Source organism: Lathamus discolor, chromosome 1 (assembly GCF_037157495.1).
Source record: "Lathamus discolor isolate bLatDis1 chromosome 1, bLatDis1.hap1, whole genome shotgun sequence".
NCBI lineage: Eukaryota > Metazoa > Chordata > Aves > Psittaciformes > Psittacidae > Lathamus > Lathamus discolor.
In genome coordinates this window covers 69,188,096-69,206,445 of record NC_088884.1, presented here as the reverse complement: position 1 = coordinate 69,206,445, position 18,350 = coordinate 69,188,096, and the positions used below count along the sequence as shown (strand labels likewise).

General features: G+C 50.6%; 1 protein-coding gene across 3 annotated transcripts; it reads right to left on the bottom strand.

Annotated features, from left to right (window-relative positions):
• Positions 1–638: 638 nt before the first annotated feature.
• On the bottom strand, positions 639–18,263 carry CBX6 (chromobox 6). 3 transcript variants are annotated; one of them, XM_065678063.1, is made up of 6 exons: positions 18,144–18,263; positions 17,901–17,944; positions 17,645–17,710; positions 17,370–17,436; positions 8,675–9,362; positions 639–8,551 (listed from the first exon to the last, which is right to left on the bottom strand). In XM_065678063.1, exons 1-6 carry the CDS (start codon positions 18,210–18,212, stop codon positions 8,391–8,393), a joined length of 1,095 nt encoding a protein of 364 aa, XP_065534135.1. In that variant the 5' UTR covers positions 18,213–18,263; the 3' UTR covers positions 639–8,390. The 3 variants fall into 3 exon arrangements, with proteins under 3 accessions (XP_065534135.1, XP_065534123.1, XP_065534129.1); XM_065678051.1 differs by having other exon boundaries at positions 639–9,362; XM_065678057.1 differs by having other exon boundaries at positions 639–9,308.
• Between the last annotated feature and the right edge of the window lie 87 nt (positions 18,264–18,350).

Sequence of the window (18,350 nt, the reverse complement as noted above, 5' to 3'; positions counted from 1 at the left end):
CCTGCTCCAGCACCTCAATGTCTCTCTTATAGTGAGAAGCCCAGAACTGACCACAGGATTTGAGGTGCAGCCTCACAAGTGCCCAGTCCTGGGGGATGATCCCTGCCCTGGCCCTGCTGCCACACTGTTGCTCTTCTTGGCTGCCTGGGCACAACCTGGCTCATGTTCAGCTCCATCAATCAGCACCCCAGGTCCTTTTCCATGAGCACCTTTGAAGCCACTCTTCCCCAAGCCTGTAGCATTGCATAGGGTCGCTGTGATTCAGGTGCAGGACGCGACACTTGGCCTTATTGAACCTCGTACTTCCAGCCTTGGCCTATCAACCCAGCCCGTCCAGATCCCTCTGCTGAGCCTTCCTACCCTTCACAGCAGATCGACACTCCCACCTTGAGTGCACCCTCAGTAAATTTGCAGATGCCACCAATCCCCTCATCCAGATTGCTAATGAAGATTAATGATCTTCACTGGTGCTGACACTGAGCCCTGAGGGACACCACCAGTGACCCGTCTCCAACAACTGGATGTGAAACCACTCAAGAAGGTATTAAGCGTTTTAGTATCTCAGCTACCAGCTCCACAGGCCATTTCTTGCACCCAGAGCAGGTCACAGCCCTGCAAAGGAAGCGAAGACAGTAGGGTTTGGAATGTAACAATTTATTGGGGGTTAATTTTTTTTTTGTTTTTAATTTTTATCTCCCCATTTCTGGCATTGATACAATATTCAAGAGCAGCAGATAGAACAAAATGTACAAGAATACAAGAGTAATTAGCACAATCCCCACCCCCAAACCTGGAGCAAACCATTTTCTTGTGGGAAGCGCCAGGGGAAGGGGTGATCCGATCACCCCTCCAGTGGCTTTGCCTCCCACCCATCCGCTCTAGACAGAGTTTAGCCAGCTGGGAACTGGATTAAAAACAACAACGAAAAACGAAACCGGAAACCTGAACAAACACTATACTTAAAATGAAAATTTCAAGACAAAAAAAAATATATAGATATACAATTCATCCGTGCACAATCCTTAAATGCATTTTTTAAAAATAAAAAAAAAAATTACAAGATACATATTTAGGTTTATTTTAAATTAAAAAAAAAAAAAATTTACCACCTTCACTCCGTATGCCAAAGTGAGGGGGAAGAGAGACAAATGGGTCGCACCAGAACCATATGCACTCTAGGAGTTCGGTCTGACCTTCTCTAAGAGAAAGGGGCAAGGCTCTGATGCTACCAAAACTCAAGCGCAGGCAGAACCTGAAGCACTCAAGTACCACAGAGCTCAGTGGGGTAACTCGCCTGCTTCAAGTTCAGAATTTGCAGAAATCTGCAGGATTTAAGCCTAAGCTTGGCACTGGGGAAGGTGAAAGGAACAGACTAGGCAGACCCCTGTCCTCCACCACCAGTGGACAACTTTCTATGCAAAAAGAAAACAAACAGGGGAACAAAAACATAATCCCAAAATAGAGAGTCCTCTATTCTTAAGGAGCACACAAGGCTTACCAGCAGGGAGAGGAGAGGGGAGGACAGCACACTAAGTTGATTAGCTTAGGGGAGGCGCAGGCACGACAACTTTTTCTAGGGGGAAAAAAGTCATCTTAAAGAGTATTATTTTTTTGCGGTTGCTCTGTTTGAGAACTTGACCTAAGATGATGTCCCCCTTTGCAGCTAGGGGGCTGGAAGCAGCAGCGTCCCTCCAGGACAGCTAAAGAGCACCTACCTGCTGCTCTGCCCCGAGGGAAAACCTCAGCACCCCTGGAAAGCAGGGTGCAGCCAGGGGGCTACTCAGGACCACGCAAGAACCCCGCCAGCCCAACGAGGCCCCGAAGCCCCACAAAGTGCTTTGATGCACCCAGCCATGCTCCTGCAGTTCAGTGCGAGCTCAACGTGCTCAGCTGAACAAGAAAGGAAGTCAAGGACCAGAGCCCTGCGATGCGAATTAACACTTCAGCTGCTTGGCCCCACCATGCCCCTTCCCTCGTGCCAGGTATGTTTTCTGAGCTGCTGCTGAAGCTGGCATCACTCTGACTGCATCCAGCAGCTCTTCCATCACCTTACTTATTCCCTATGCTGCAGCATGGTGCTTTCTGTCCATTTCCCTTCTCCTCTCAGCCTGGGAGCACAGGGGGCATCCCCACTCTTGCATACCCAGCGCAGCCCCTGCCAGCACACTTAGGTGGGTGCTTGGAGGGAGAGGGCTCAAAGCACAGCACTAACCTGAGGCAGGGGGATTCTCACCCCAAGAACTGTGCTTCTGGACAGTCCTGGAGACATTTCATTTCCTACCACAGAGAAGCTGGAAGAGAAAGAAGAGCTGCCAGAGGCAGCCCACCACCACGGGGAGAGCAAAGTAATTACACCTCCCTTCACTCCCAGACAGAGAAATTTAAAGGGAGAAAGACCTCGGGGCCTTGTGACATCCTTACAAACAAGGTGCAACACAAGGCACCTCAGATGCACCACACACAACATGTGAAGCTGCTGGTGCCAATGCTGCAGACCCCACACAGACAAGGGTGCAAACCCCACCAGCCAGACACAGGGCAGCATCAAAAGGGGAGAGAAGTAGAGGATGGAAGGGCAAAGGTGAGGACGGACATAGACTCCAACATTTCCTCCCATCTACACCCCCAAAAGGAAACCATACACATTGCACTCTGGGGAGGGACCTAGAAAATACAAGAAAGAAAAGAAAATAAAGCCACTTTTTTTGCTCAACCCCAAAGCATCAATGAAGTGAAGATACTTCCTGGAGTTACCTGGGGAAGGAAGCACAGACAGGGAGAAGGGGATTTCTGAAGCAATACTCGGCACTGCTCCAGTTCCATGCCAATGCCACGGGAGTCGGGCTGCCAGCACCCTCAGTAGGATGGTCCCCTCCAGCCCTTTGCACCAGGGAGATGGAGGCACAGGGCAGTGACACAGCTGGCAGAAAGGCCAAGGCAACCAAAGGAACAGAACCCAGGAGGCACCAAATCCCCGGCCCCAAATTAACCCTCTTCAGAGCAGAGATTGGGAAGGCTGCACACAGGGTGGTGGGTGAGATGGGGAGGGAAGAGGGCAGGGTTTCTTTTATATTTCTATATTTATATATAAAAAGTAAATAAGATCCCAGCTCTCGCACGATTATGGGCAATTGAAAAATGCAGCAAAAGCAAGCGACATTGGAGTAAAAGATGCACCAGGCAAGGAGGAGAAGGTCTTGGAAAGTGGGGAAGGAGGCAAGGGGGGAAATAAGCACTTAGCCAGACACGCACTCCAGGTTTGTTACACCTCCCTGGGAAGAAGGACCTGCTCCTGAGCAGCCCCACTAATGCCACAACAAGTGGTAGGCATACGTGTGGGGTCTTAGGACACCATCCTTCAGCATGACAACCTCTTTCTGCCAGGAGGTCCCTAGGAAAGCAATCTCCAAACACTGGGAGCTGCCAAAACCTCTTCTACAAAGAGGGTCTGGGAAAGGGAGTGAAATCCCTAGGAAGACTCAGCTCAGAGACAGCTCCTACCTGATAAAAAGCAGGATTGTAAGGGGTTCTTTTTTTTTTTTTGTTCTTTTTTCTTTATATCATAAAATTACCCTGGGAACGTCAGTAAGCGGAGATGGAGAGAAAAAGCTCCCTCTCTCTTTTGAAAACAGAAATCAAGTAGCGGCTCACCACAGCTGGGTCTGCTCACCACACTATTTCTCTGTTTTCCGTCCCAAAAGGAGTTTGCACCTCATTAGCTTCACACCTCCCCAGTCCTGCTCTGCTCAACGAGGAGAAAAAGAAAGCATTAGACAGGAGGCTGCTGCTCCAGGCTGAAGGCTGTGGGAAGCACTGACGGAGCTCAATGGGCAGAGAGAGAAAGTTCCCAAGAGCAGCCCAGGCTGTGGGAAGCATCGAGATATCCATCACCTGCCACTGCAAAGCTGAGGGCACCAGATAAGTCCAGACAAGAAAAGCTGTCCTAGCATCCCCTGCCTGCTATGCTCTGTTCAGACACCAACATCTGGTAGTTTCCCTCCTCCCTGCAGTCATTCCCATGCACAAGATGAACACCCAGCAGAGATACCATGAATGGGGAAGCTCTGAATGAATGTGCAGGCAACTCTTCCCTGCCACTCTGCAGGAAGCCAGAGCAGAAGACAAAAGCCCTTACTCAAACACAGTCATGTCAAGGTGTTCCTCTCCCCATCCCAAAGCCTTCAGCATTTGCTGGCCTCAAGAAGAAGGGATGCCTCACACAGAAGCACCTTTGGAGCACACAAGGCAGCTCTCTCATCTACCTCTGAAGATCTGAACATTCTCAGAGATGGGATGCTGGACTACGTACAGACGGGACTTGGTTCTCTGTCCTGATGTGGTGAATCCTATATGGAAAAATGCCACTCCCCACCCGATGCTGGAAGAAGCTAAGAGACCCTATGAAGGGGAGGCACATCTGGTTCCCAGGAGATAAGCCCACCATGGTTAATCTTGCTTGGATATGGGGGAGGGAAAAGAGAAGAGACAGTGAGTTGGCAGGAAAGGTACATGACAACCCCAAATCTTAGCAGCTTGCTGTGCATGCAAAGTTAAGTCAACTGTTTCCACATTGGTGGCCCGATCCACGTTCTGGCAGAACGCAACCGGCCATTTCTGAGGGCCGCTCGGCCGGAAAACCACTTGGAGACTCTACCTTAGCTCACAGGAGAGGTATGGGAGGGAAGGGAACTCACTCCAACACTTGGGAGGCAAGGACGGGAAGGGTTTGTAGACAGGGTTCCTCCAACATGCAACTTGCCTTTTCAGCTCAGAGATCGCTGCTTAGTCCCAGAATGCCTTTCCCTCCAGTTCAAGCAAGCCAAACACCATCCCAGACACACATGCTTCGATACTACAAAATACTCTTTTCTCTAAGGACCATCTCTATTACCACTACAGTTTGTGCAATCACTGCATTTATTAATCATTTTTAAACTCTCTCTCGCTCTCTCCCTGTAGAAATTTTTTTTAAACTTTTCTTTTTTTTTTTATGCAAAACTAATCATTTCACTTTTTCCACTCCATCATAAAATCTCCTCTAAAAACACGACAACAAGAGAACAAACATGGCACAGACACAGAGAATATTTCCCTGTTTTTTGTTTTCCTAGGGGATATGGGGAAGGGAAGGGGATACTTTCAAATAAACTCCTCCCTCAATCCCATGCCCTTTTGAAAAGGCATGGCTAGATCTTTCCCATCTCCATTAAGGAGCAAGGGCCAAAATTCAGGAGGAGTGCAACTCATGTGAATATGAAGGTAGGTTAGTCAGCCCCAAGTGGCTCATCCACCTGAGGAGACTCGAGGCTGCTGTGTGTTCAAGTTAGCAAACTTCTAACTCATACCAGCATGGGATCCTCATTTTGGATCCAAAGGTTCAGGGTTTGGTCCCCACCTGGTGACTCACCCAGGGAGATATTTGTCACACAAGCAGTTGAGCTGTATCTGCAAGCCGGATCATACTCCTTTCTTCCTTCACAAAGAGGATCTACTGCACAGGTTCCTCTGCTACAAGTCCCCTCATCTCCTCACCACAGGAAGAGGGTCCTCACGGGGTATCCCTACAATGACCCACTGTTTTGCTCTTCACAGACAGTCCCTTTGCTTATCACTCTGAAGAAAGGCAAAACCCCTTCGATTAAGCAATTCCTGTCCCCTGCCCCCAAAGAACACCATACAAGAGACACTGGGGAAAAGAATTCCACCAAGCAAACACATCTTAGCCAAAACACATCAAGAGTTTCCTATTAAAGTTCCCTTTTATCTCCCACTTAAATGCTTTTTTTTTTTCCCAGAACCTCAATACCACGAAACAAAGCACATCACCACATACACACCAAACAGCAACTCAACAACCTAAAGTGACTGGCCAGTTTGCATCCACCCCATAAAGAAGCTCCTCTTATCTCACAGCCGCAGAATAGTTCTAGTTGAGAGGGGAAGGGGGGAAAGAGAGAAGAATCTCCTTGCTATTTCCCTAGCTTTATTTTCCTAGCTTTTCCCATGCCTACAAACTGCTCATCTTTGAGGCTGCAGTCAAATGGATAGGCTATGCTAAAATAAGGGATCCCCGGGTGTGCCAGGCACAGGAAAGATGCAAAAAAACCCAAATCAAGACACGAAAAATACAGGCAGGTATTAATACAGACACACACACAAGTCCAACAAGTTATAGGAAGCCTTAGCTTGATGAATGGATCAGAGAAGTCTTTCTCCCTGCCCCTAGCTTCACTGTGAATGCAACTGCATTCCAAAAGAGCCCATTGAGCTTTTTAACCAATGAAAGAAAAAGAAAGAGGTGTGCAAAGGGTGGTGCTAACAGCACCTGGAATCCCCCTCGGACTGTCTGTGAAGACACCCAACTGCAAGTGGTGCGAATTCACCCTGCCCCATGGCTTTGAACGCCACTGGCCATAAGGCAGGAGGAGCCTATGGGAAGGGCAGCATTATACCAACCCAGGCACTGGAGGCAGGGAAAAGACAAGCTCTGGGCACAGAAGCCCTATATTAAGGTCAGAAGCTGGTCTGTCCCTCCACCACCCCAACACCGCCTCTTGGGCAAGCACATATTACCTCTCTCCCACAGACTGCCTCCCTTCTATCCTCAGACCGCTGCAACCACAAAATCACTACTCCACACAAGAGCACTCCTTGGAGCCAGCAGCCCACAAGCATCCTTGTGTAGAAGCACCAGAGGGGCTAATTCCACTCGTGTTCACCCATCCAGGGCAGATCTTTAAGTAGGTGAGCCCTAGCATGGGGAAGTTTTTCCACCCTTTTCACCTCTGCAACATGTTAGGTAGAAGTGACACCCCTTTGCCCCTTCCCCAATACCAGGGACAGGGCTGAGAGGGTGAGGCTCTCCCACTGATGGATCAGCACCTCCCTTCCTTGCCCCTACAGGCCGAGCCCTGTGCAAATATGGGGAGAAGGGAGAGCAAGGAAACGGTATCGTGCCATGAAGTTTAGGACCCACACAGAAACAGAACAAGTCAGAAATGGGAGGCAAAGAGAGAGCTTATTCTGGATGCAAACAAAGGTGGTCGGGGGAGAGTAAGCTATGATCTTGCTCACTCCTACTTGCTGGGGCAAAGAGAAGGAATTTCTAGATCAGTTCACAGCTCCGGGGAAAGAGATCCAGCGCACATGCATACAATGTGAGTTATTTCTTATTAGCACCTTTAGTTGACAGTTGTAAGGGCTGTTTCAGATACTTGGAAACAGAGGGGAACCCTCTTCCAGGCCATCCACCACAGGGAAGGGAGAGCAGAGATGAAAGGAAGCAGGAAAAGCAAGCAATCTGCCTTAGCATCCATCCCTCCCTCCTTCCGAAGGAGCTGGGGGGAAGCTTATGTGCAAGGAGGGAGACCAGTCTCTCCCAGCTGGGGCAGCATCACACTGTTGGTGTTATCTTCCCCCACACTGAAGGTCAGATGCATGGCCCACTCCCACCATGGAAAGGCTAGGGAAGGACATTTCATGCTCTCTCCCCCAAGCAAGTGCAAGTGATGAACACCAGGAGGAAGATCTGGGCCAGACTCAGACTCCCCTTTCCTTCCCTTCCCCCTGCAAAGCTGAGCAAGTTGGAAGATACAGAGGAGGGACCAGGGCATCTGAAAGTGCCCATACAACTGCCAAGGTAGCACCAATAGTCACAGGAAAGGGGAAGCCAATATGGGGTGTATGCTGCATGGGGCACCCCCAACACCCCAGCTTCATCTCAAGCACCTTCCAGACATGATGCTTCACCTGCGCCTCTTCCCCTCACTCTGGGGGCATCTGGGTCAGGAACTGCCACGAGGACAGCAGAGGAGAGGCCAGATGCAGACCAAGAGGGGGAAAGACGGCAGGATCAGTGTCATGGCAAGGGGACACAGGAATGGAAGAGACTGCATGCACATTATGGGAGAAGGCTTGGAGGGCACGGGCAAAGGCTCCAATCCTCTTGTATCCTCCCCTCAAGGGTCTGGAGCTCCTCTTCAGTTTTTGTCAGTGATGGAAGGGGAAGGAAGAGGTAGAGCACCTTCCCCACCACCCCCACAGGCACACAGACACATGCTCACCATCCCCCATCCCCAAAGGCTCCACCGCCCGTTGGACAACACCACATTCAAGGACAAACAACCACTCCCCAGCCCCACCATGACCCTCCCTGCTTCCTCCCAGCAGCAGCGACACCCAGGAACAACGGGTGCCCCCAACTCCTCACCACTGACGTGCTCCAGCCTCCAGGCAAGAGGGAGTGGGCAGGAGGAGAGGAGGAAGAAGGGTGGCAGTGAGGGCAGAGGGACAGCCAAGGGGAGAAGGAGAGAACTGAGGACAGCCATTTGCACCACGACTTCTCGCAGTAGAGCTCCCCCCACACGGCTGGAGTGGGGGGACCTGGCTGCTCACTTGCTGCCACCTCCACCGCCACCCGCCGCCACCTTCTCAAAATCCTCTGCGTTGCAGAACTCCTTGATGGTGACGGTGAGGAGGTTGCTGGTGACATCTGTGACCACCACGTTAGAGCAAGGGGACATCTCAGGACGCCAGTCGCCGGCTTCCTGCTCTGGGTCGGAAGAAGAGAGGGATAAAGAGGGCGTCTGCCCCCCACCACAGCCTCCCGGGGAAGAACGCTTGCTGGTGGCAGCTGACTCGGGTGGGATCGAGAGGTCAAGGACCTCTGACTCACGCCAGTCGGGAATGGCTGGGCTGAGGGTCTCGGGAAGCAGCTTCGGAGGGGAATCATCTGGGTCAGAGGAGGAGTGGGGGGCTGGTGACGGGCAGCCGGAGGAGCTGGAGCTGGGGGCATCATAGGGAGTGGAACCCATAATGAGCCCACAGGAGGCCGCCTGGGAGCTTTCAGCCTCCCCTTTGCCCTCCAGAGAGGGGGCAGGTGCAGTGGATGGTTTATTGTAGAGTGAAAAGGAGCCGAACTTCATGTGGCGGATCTGGGTGCGAAGAACGCTCTCGCTGAACTTTTTGCTCTTGCCAATGACGCGGTTTCGGGAGGGGATCTTGGGCCGAGCCAGGCCCCCGGCACCGTTGGCTGGTTTCCCACCTTTGTCAATGACTTTGAGGTTGAGGATGATGCGGCTGCGCTTGGGCTCGCGAGGTTTCACCTTGCGGTTGATGATGCGGACGGTCTCCGAGAAGGGCGAGACAGGAGGACGGATGCCAGCCCCCCCTGCCATGCTCCCGCTGTTCTGGGGGTCTGGACGGGGCAGGGGACGCCGGGACATGCGGTGGCATCGCCGGATGTCTTTCTTGAGCCGGTGCACTGCAGCGCTGGAGTGGAGCTTGGGAGAAGAGGTGCTAGAACCAGGCTTGACAGAAAAGTGTACATCCCCAATGTGGAGGGCCTCCGCTTGGGCCCGAGCCTGCGGTGGTGGGGAGAGAGAAAACAAAACAGGGTTAGAGAGGCAGCCTAGGAGCAGCCAAGTCTCAAATCAGGCATTTCTCACCTCAGCAATGCCGTGGCACAGTTATACCCACATTAATGACAAAACCACATACACGCCTCTGGACTATTGATGGCTATGGCACAGTCCCCATACAAGCAGGAAGTAGTCTGTATCCTTTCTGAGTAGCTAATTTCTCCCTAGGCTGTGCCCCTGTTGACATGTGTTTTCCACAAGAGGGAATTGCCACCCTCCAGCTGTGTTTCAGAGTTACAGTTAATGGTTTCCAAGGTCATCCTCAGTCATCATCAGGCAACGTACACAACCCTCCACTGTCAGCCAAATAACTAAGTGTCCTCCTAAGCATTGGGACTGTTAGTGTTGAGTTAGCATCCAAAAATCACATACTAGTCCCAAGCCATGGGACTGTACCAAGTCCTCTACGAAATAAGTACAAGGGGAAGAAGAAGAGCAATGCATCCAGTTTGCTCTTCCCCTTCCATAACCAGACTCATTTACTCTCCAAAGTATGGCAGACAGGGGCCTTGAGGAGCACAGATGGAGACAGGTGAGGGTGGTTTGACAGAGCTGTCTTAGCTAAACACAAGAAAGGCAGAGATCCAAAGCTTAATTTCAACTAGAGACCACAAGCAGGCGTTTATCCTCACTCTGCTGTGGAAGCAAGGTACAGACAGTATTTAAAACCAAGCAGCTAGAATTCAAGTCAAGTTTAACTGCATCTCCAAAGAGACTGCCTTGTCCTTTGGACCACCACACTCACTTGAAACCTATTAATAAAAACAGAACAGGAACAGCACCAGTTCAACTGCTCAGTGACTGTCCTTCCCAAGAGCCACGGCAGGGGAACAAGACTTTTAAGCAATTCTGGTGCTTGGAGATAGTGCCAAAACCTGCCCTGATTCATGCACCAGATGGGAACATTTTCTGGCAACAGAAACAACAGTTTCATTGGTAAGCTCAGGCAGTATGACCTGAAGACCCTGTGGGCATGGAAACCCAGAGCATGTTCTTACATCACACCTTGTCAGAGCACAGTTGCTCAGCCTCCTACCTGCACCCCGCTCCTTGCCCCAACCATCCCCTTCCTTAATTCCTGCCTACGACCACTGCTGAGAAGTCACTCGGGGCTGGAGGGGACAGGCAAGCCCCCTCCAATCGTCCATGTAGTGAGCAGCTTCCCCCACCTCGTGGGCACGACAAGAACTGCAGTGCTATAGACAACAGCTGCTTTTCTTCCCCAACTTTTCCATCCCGTTGTCCCCTAGCACACGCCAAGATCGGGATGGCTTCTTGCCAGCTAAGAGCTTAAGCACTCCAACACCATCTTCTTTGTCACCCTGCAGCCTGTGCCTCAAAACAGAGAAACGCCTGGGGAAAAAAATGTGCGTGTAAAGGCAGGGATCTAACACATCTAAGCGAGGGGCCCAGGCCAGCTCTTGCACAATAAGCTCAAAGCCCTAGACACCCCCACAGCTCTGCTGTCACCCAGTGCCTCTCTTCTCCCACCGAAATCCCCATGGGAACCACAGAAGATCCTGAGCAAGCAGAAAACAAAAGCGAAGAAATTTTGTTCCCCCCTGGCTAATGCTGGACAATCATGCCCTTCAGTACTATTTGTATCCTGTCTTTAAATGGACTGCAAAGATGACGCTTCCTTCCCCAGCTGTACGTGAAAATGCAGACTGAAAGCTCATTTGAACCAGGTGCTCTAGACTTTTTATTAGCTGACTGACAAAGAAATAGGGATGAGTAACACAACGCCAAGGCAGGCACAGATGCTCTCCATATTAACCCTAGGCTGTACAGGGTGCTGTTTCACCTAGCAAGAGGTAAGTGTCCCCAGGGCAGACAAACCCCAGCACGCCCTGCTGTAGCAGGAAGCATCCCAGTTTTCAGCTAGTTTCTCTTTTCTCAGCCTCGTACATTATTCCATGCCCAAAACTGTTCAGAAAACGAACAGACACAGTTCTTATCCCAGATGTCCTACATGCTGGAGCACAGCAGCAGCACCAGACAAACTCCCTGCACCATGTATCAAATACCCCCAATCCCAATGTTCCACAATTTAGAGACCCCAGAGATCCCATGAGGAGATCACAGGAACAGAGAGATGCACATCTAGGGCTGTGCTTGCTCTTCTCTTCACAGGTCCCTCTGAAGCAGATGGCAGACACCAGGCTAAGCTACAGTTTGCTTTCTGACATTACATACCAGCACAGCCTGGATTAACAACTTCATCCTTCCTTTCCACCCCCCTTGCCCATCACAGCCAGTCCTAGCATTGCTGCTCTTGTGCTTTGGGCTTCTTGCCAGTTTACCACTGCTCAGCTGAGAGGAAGCGCAACATTATGTCCCAGTCCAAAATGCAAGACAGAGGAGTCAGGCAGAGGGTACTGAAGGACAGATACAGCAGTAAAGAAATCCCTGGTCCACAGCCTCAGCAGGTAGACACAGTCATCTTTCAGGGCTCTTCCTGCCACCAACATCACACATCTTGATGAATTCCCTTCCCCAAAATCACACACTGGAGTGAGGAGTTCTGCCCTCTCTGTGCCACTTTGCTCCAAGTGGAGTCTGACTGCTGCCTTGCCCACAGCACTGCCTTCCATCACCCATGTGAGAAAGGAGGCAGCCTCCACCAAGCCTGGGGGAAGCAGTAACAAACACCCACAGTTGCCTTATACACCCCAAAATTCCTCAGCACAGCTTCCCATGAACCACGTTAAATGAGAAGGGATAATGCTGGGATGGTCCCTGCAGCCACTTCCACAGTCCTGCTGATTTTTCCTTCCCCAGTCTGTGTGCATTTATCAGCTCCTGGCCTGTTTTGACGGAGAGACCTGTCTTGGGTGTTGTGCTTACACAGCAGCTAGCACAGAGCCCTGCTAAGGCTTTTCCAGTGTGCCAGAACCACTAGGTCTCCCTTACTTGCTGCATGTCTGTGTTTCCAGTTACTTCCTTGAGCTGAAGCCGTCTCTAACTTGTATTTCAGCTCTCTGCATTTATTAAATTCCAGTTCCAGTAGGCTCCAGGTAGACTATGTGAAGCATCAATCTCTTTAGCCAGATTACTGAGAGAGTGTAAGCTGGCACTCAACAGTTCTCCCCTGGAGCAACACTGCTATCCCCCAGTGACCAGCTTCAGGGCAAGCTCCAAAGAGCAATATGCAAATATTCAGCTTACCTTGAGCTTGTTTTTCCAGGTAAGGTTTCAAGAAAAATAGTATCAGTTGCTTTATCTAAAACCAGCCCCCAGGAGCCCTCTCACTTGTGAAGCTCAGTATTCCTACCACAGGATCAGGTTTATTCAGGCATCAACTATACAAGCTGAGGTCTCTTCTCTGACGAAGACAGCACATTTTCTGGGCTCTCCTTCTCCCACTTTCAACTTCACATTAAATAACTTGCTACCTCTGGTTTGGAGGAGACTCGGCATTCAGTTTTATCTGTTGGAAACGCACTTTTCCCTGCTACAGATCCATTATTTTGTCACACTCATGAGACATATGTGCATAAGGTCTTTGAAAAACAAATTCATTTAATCCTTTCAGCTGTTTCACTAGTTTGCTACTTAACTCAGAAGTTTTCCAAATGGAAACTAGCTCTCTGTGGTTTGCAGCTTTCACCTGCAGGATTTGCTCACTGCTGGAGAAGTACTCAGCATGTATACGAAGTAATTCACTTTCTGCTTACAGCTCAGCCTACATCAGGATGCAGCTTTTGGAGGCTTGCTGCAGTGCTCCATTATAAGAGCATGCCAATTGCTAGGACTGCTGCCCTTCCCCCCTCTTCCCTTTTGGGATACATATCACCTTTATTTAGCCTGTACAGCTCTCCCTCATTGCCCCTGGGAACTGGTATATCTCCCCCGTTCCATACTATTTCTGAATAAGTGTCCCTTGAGGCCCAGCAAGCATATTTGTTCATTCATTCCCTTAACGCACTGAGGCACACAAGCACGTACATGGACACGTGGTTAGAAAAGCCTCTGCTACCTGAATTGTACCAAAATCTCTGCAATTTGGAAGGAGAAATAAACAAGACAAAAAAAAAAAACCTTGTAAGGCAATGGATTTCTAGTTAATTATTTCAAAATCAAGCCATTTCCAGTAGTGTTGCTGTACCATGGTAGCGTGACTCTCTCTCATAAATTACTGGTTCTGCTTTGTCCTTTATTCTCTACCTACATTCCCACAGTCCCTGCTCCAAAGAGCATTCGCAAAAGCTCTTCTTTCCCCTTTTTGGCTGCCGTTCATCCTTTTTATCACCCCCTTTCTTCTGCAGTCTTCCAAGTGAGAAGGCAACAGCAAGCCAGTTCATAGCATGGTTCTCCCAAGCAACACTGCCATAAACTAAAGTTTCCCTACTGGATGGGGAACAAAATGCTACAAAGGGGAATGGTCTGTTTTCAAACCGCTTGGGGATAATTTACGAACAGGGAGGAGATCAAAAGAAACCCAACTCCAACTTTAGAGTTCAAGGAAGGGCGAAGTGACAGAACACCATGCTGCTTGGCCCCTTCTCCCCCTCCCACTAGGGCTCTCCTTTGCTCTCCCTTACTTCTCCCTGCCCATTAACCTTCTCCAGTCTCTTCACCTTAGTATTTACAGCCATCCCAAGCAGGGGTCTTTGCTAGCCACCCACAGAGCCTGCAGCGGTCTGTCTCTTAACAGCACTTGCTAGACTTTATTAGATTAGCTGGCAAGTTTTGCATTCTGCAGAGTGCTGAGGGAAAAGCAACATAAAAGGAGCAAACTGAGCAGGGGAAAAGAGGAAGATCACTAGAGCATGTGCTGTGACTCTTCCTAACCTCACACCAGCTTCCACTCTGACCTGCAACTGAAGAGCCTGCCCTCAAGGACAGTTTCAGCCAGACACCTGAGTCGTAAGGTAAGAGCCTTAAGTCAGAGCTGCCCATTTCAGACCAAGGACCCTGCTTCCCATACGCTCAGCACAAAGCTTATGACATACGAGCAACCTCCCAAGAATTACAACCTCCTGAGAAGCTTGATCTCAGCTGTGGGAAAGTTTGCCCCAGTATGCAGAGGATAAAGACCCATTTCCTGCCCAAAACTTTGCAGGGGTCACTTTCAACACTGGCCATCTTGATAGTGATATTACAAAACCTTGGGCTGTAATCTCCCTTTGCAGACTGATGGAAAGGGCAAACGCTAGACAGCTCTCAGCAACAGGAGCCTGGCTTACAAAGGCAGCAGGTGGCCAAAGATGCAGCCTTTCAAAGCTTCTCCAAAGGCATGGGCCACTAACCTGCTGGAATGCTTTCTGAAAATTCCTCTGGGTGCCTATCCACAGCTTTTGAGAACTAATCCTAGGATAAACCTAGCCCAAACTGCAAACTAAATCACCCTCACAAGCCAGGGGACAGAGCAGTGTATCAGAGCACTTGGTGCCTTACTAGTGGCTCAGAAGCCCAAGTTTAAGCACTGATACACCTGAAAAATCCTAGCAAGCCACCGAGTCAAGGGCAGACTAGTCTACCAAAACAGTCCTAGGCCAGACTCCTGCTTAAACATCATTGCACCCAGGCCTAATCTGTTCAGTTAACAGATCAAAAAGAATATTGTTCTAACTGCCAACTCCAAAGACTCCCTCTGGGATGCAAGAATCAGATTTCTTCCCCTGCTTCTGAAATTCTCACTGGCAAGAGAATCCGCAGTTAAAATAACTAAAAGCATCATTAGCAATGTGCAAGGCAGAATCAAATCCTACTCCTCTCTCTCAGCAGCACTGGTGCTGTAGGGTAGCAGAGGTCAAACATGCATCTTTGGCACCTCAGAAGAACTGACATGGAGATGCACACGATGCAAACTATCCTGCTGGTCTCTGTCCTGTTTCTGGCCCTAGTTGCATTGCCAATGGCCTGCCTGAACAGAGCTCAGACAAGTTGAGATAGGGCTGGCTAGCTTGAGATAGAGTTACTTCTTGCTGGCTGGCCAGCCTCGGGTGTTATTTTTAGGGTAGGACGCAAAGTCACAGAAAATCAGCAAGTCAGAGAGCACAAATGGGTTCATCAGCTCCATCTCCCAGAGCTGCCCTGCCAGCCTTTCCCACAATGTGGCATCAGCCTTCAGGAGAGCTCATCTCACCCGCTGTCGCAATACATCTTCTATAAAGTACCGAGCCAGCACTGCAAACCTACAGGCTTTCAGCAGTGTTTGAGAAGCTGGTAGAAGGAAGATGTGCCACAGAAACGTGTCAGGGGTGTGATTCAAAGGATGCTGTCGAATCATTCGTGTTCCAAGTTTAGGTTGTTTTTTTTTTAAAGGGCAAGAGGAGAAGAGGAGGAACGAGTGGGTTTTATTTTTGAGTTTGGAGGTTGGTTTCGGGTTTTTAAACGACTGAAAAATTGGCAATGGATTTTGCCGTATCACATTCAGAATCAAAAGAAACTGATTACACACAGTAAAGTTAAAAGCACAGCACAAACACTCTCTATCACTTTGAACCATGTCAAGTGTTACAAATACCGGTACTTTTTAATTCAAGCAGAGAACCATTTTAAGCTGGTGGTTCCCCTTTAAGCGTTCCTCTGCATTGTTGGAAACCTAAACACAAGGGTTTCATTTAATGCATGACTGCCAGAAAGCAAAAACCAAACTAGTCTAGTTTCTCTGAATAAAGCGTAAGAGGTAGCATGTATCAGTCATGCTTGTAGCTCTCTGTCTGCAGATACAGAAAACTGTTACCAGAAAAACAGGCAATGAGGGAGAAGGCCAGTTCCATCAGAAGGATTCTCTCAGGATAATCAGAGTCCCCTGGGGCATCAGGGGAATATGCCTGTTCCTGCATTTCTTCTGCGTGCTTCATTATGTCCTCTTAAAGCAGAGGAGAGGTGACACCCTACCCCTTGCTGCTCTTTCTGGTGCTCAGACAGTTAAAGTGCTTCACTGACTTGAGTAAAGCTCCTATCACTGCCAGGCAAAGAAAGTATTAACCTGTTTTTCAGATGGGGAAACATGCACAAAGGCTAAATGACTTGCCCAAAGCCATAGGATGACTTAGTGATAGTGATGCCTTACCACAGGGTCCACCCTAGCCGTTCCAGGGCTTTACACCAGATCAAAACCAGGGGAGCTATGAACTCGCACATCTGTCTTAATCATACAAAGGTGTGTTGTTTCTACATTCATTTGAAATCTGATATTGACACAGTTGGAGACGAAAGGGGAAGAGGAGAGCAAAGAAAGGAGTTTGTAAGCTAATAAATTCACAGAGCTCTCACAGCAGTCATGCAGCTACCGCATTTCTGAATTAAAATAAAACGAGTAAAAACATTTGGGGGGGGGGGGGCGGCTGCACTAAGGACCACCGTCCTCGTTCTTCGCTATCAGCAAGCAGAGATGCTACGACAGCTTCTTACAGAGATGCTGGGTCTATCAGAGGGGAACTGGAAACTTCAGCCGCTATCCTATGCGCTCCTCCCCCCACAACACCCACCCCCACCCCCCAGAAAAAAGGCAAAACAAGCCTGTAGTTTACAGATGAAAACATGAACCCTTCATGAAACCCCCACAGAGCACCTACATCCTGAAACACAACCAGAGGAGCACATGTGGCAGCGGGATTCCCGCCACAGCTACCCAATTGCTCAGCATGCTGCTAAGTTGCAGGGCATGAGCTGGCTGGAAGAGGCTGCTGAAGGAAGAGGGAGCAAGGCTGGCTAGCTCTCCACTGCGGCAGCAGAAGGCCGTAAAGAGAGAGAGGATATTGGAAAAAGAGATCGCAGCCTCACCATACACACCCGCATGTGCCGACCCTCCTGCTGGGGCACTCATCGCATGCACACACGCTCTCCCCTCCACCCGCCTTCCCGTCGCGTTGTTCCCACGTCCCCCGAGCCAGGCAGCGGGCACAAGTCGCTTGAAAGTCCAGCTCTTCCAAGGGCACGCACTAGCGAGGTTTGAGAAGCATTTAGCTAGGCCTAAGTTACTTAAATAAGAGTTACCTTCAGCAGAAAAGTTTTAGGCTTAGGTCCTCTCTTCTTGGGCCCGTACAGCTCACGCTCTCGTTCCCTTGAGGGAGTCAAATTTGTCAAGAAGTTAAAACTTTTCTCAAAAGGAGAAACTGTACACAAGTTGAAAAGGAAAAAAACATGGAAAAATAAAAAAAGGAGGAAAAAAAAAAAGAAAAGGAAAAAGAGGAGGCTGAACAGCCTCTCCCGCTCCCACCCAAACCAAAGCTGCTGCAGCCCCCAGCTGGGGCTGGGGAATGAGCACTCACTTCTGTTCGAAGGCAGCGATGAGCCGCGAATCCAGGATGTTCTCCTCTGGTTCCCAGGTGCTGTACCTGCCGGGCACGGGCGACAGGGCAGGGACACACACAAGCGAAGGGGTCAGCGCACCAGCCTCCGCACAGAGCCCCCCACCATCCCCATCCCAGCCCGCCTCATCCCTCCCAGAGCCGGCCCCGCCGCCGCGGGGTCGGCCCCCACAGGGCGGCGCGGGCGGGAGGCCCCCCCCCATGGGGATGCACTCACTTGATGGCCCATCCTTTCCATTTCACCAGGTACTCGATGCGCCCCTGCAACACACACACACACAGACACAGAGAGAGAGAAGATGAGGGCAGGGGCTGTGGGGTTGGGGGAGGTGGGGGGGTGTGCGTGTGTGTGGGGGTGAGGCGGGGGCTCGGCGAGCGGCGCGGCCGAGGCCCTGCAGCGAGGAGCAGGGGCCGCCCCGCCGCCGCTGCCCTCACACCCCGAGGCCGGTGAGCCCCTCACCTTTCGGATGCGCCGCTTGATGATGGACTCGGCGGCGAAGACGCGCTCCCCCACTGCAGACAGCTCCATCTTGCTCCTCTCAGCGGCGGCGGCGGCGGCGGCGCCCACAGCCCATAATAATCCCGCCCGCCCGCCCGCGCCGCCCCGCCCCCTGCCTCCCGCCCCGCCCTCCTCGTGCCGCCGCCGGCTCGCGCACGCCCGCGCGCC

Bases quoted from the DNA above. Each gene is read 5' to 3' on its own strand.
- CBX6 (XM_065678051.1), bottom strand. From the start codon at position 18,212: ATGGAGCTGTCTGCAGTGGGGGAGCGCGTCTTCGCCGCCGAGTCCATC. The intron at 17,711-17,900 runs GTGAGTGCATCC...CGTGCCCGGCAG, and splicing joins TGGAAAGGATGGGCCATCAA to GTACAGCACCTGGGAACCAG. The intron at 9,363-17,369 runs GTAACTCTTATT...CCACCACCGCAG, and splicing joins CTAAAACTTTTCTGCTGAAG to GCTCGGGCCCAAGCGGAGGC.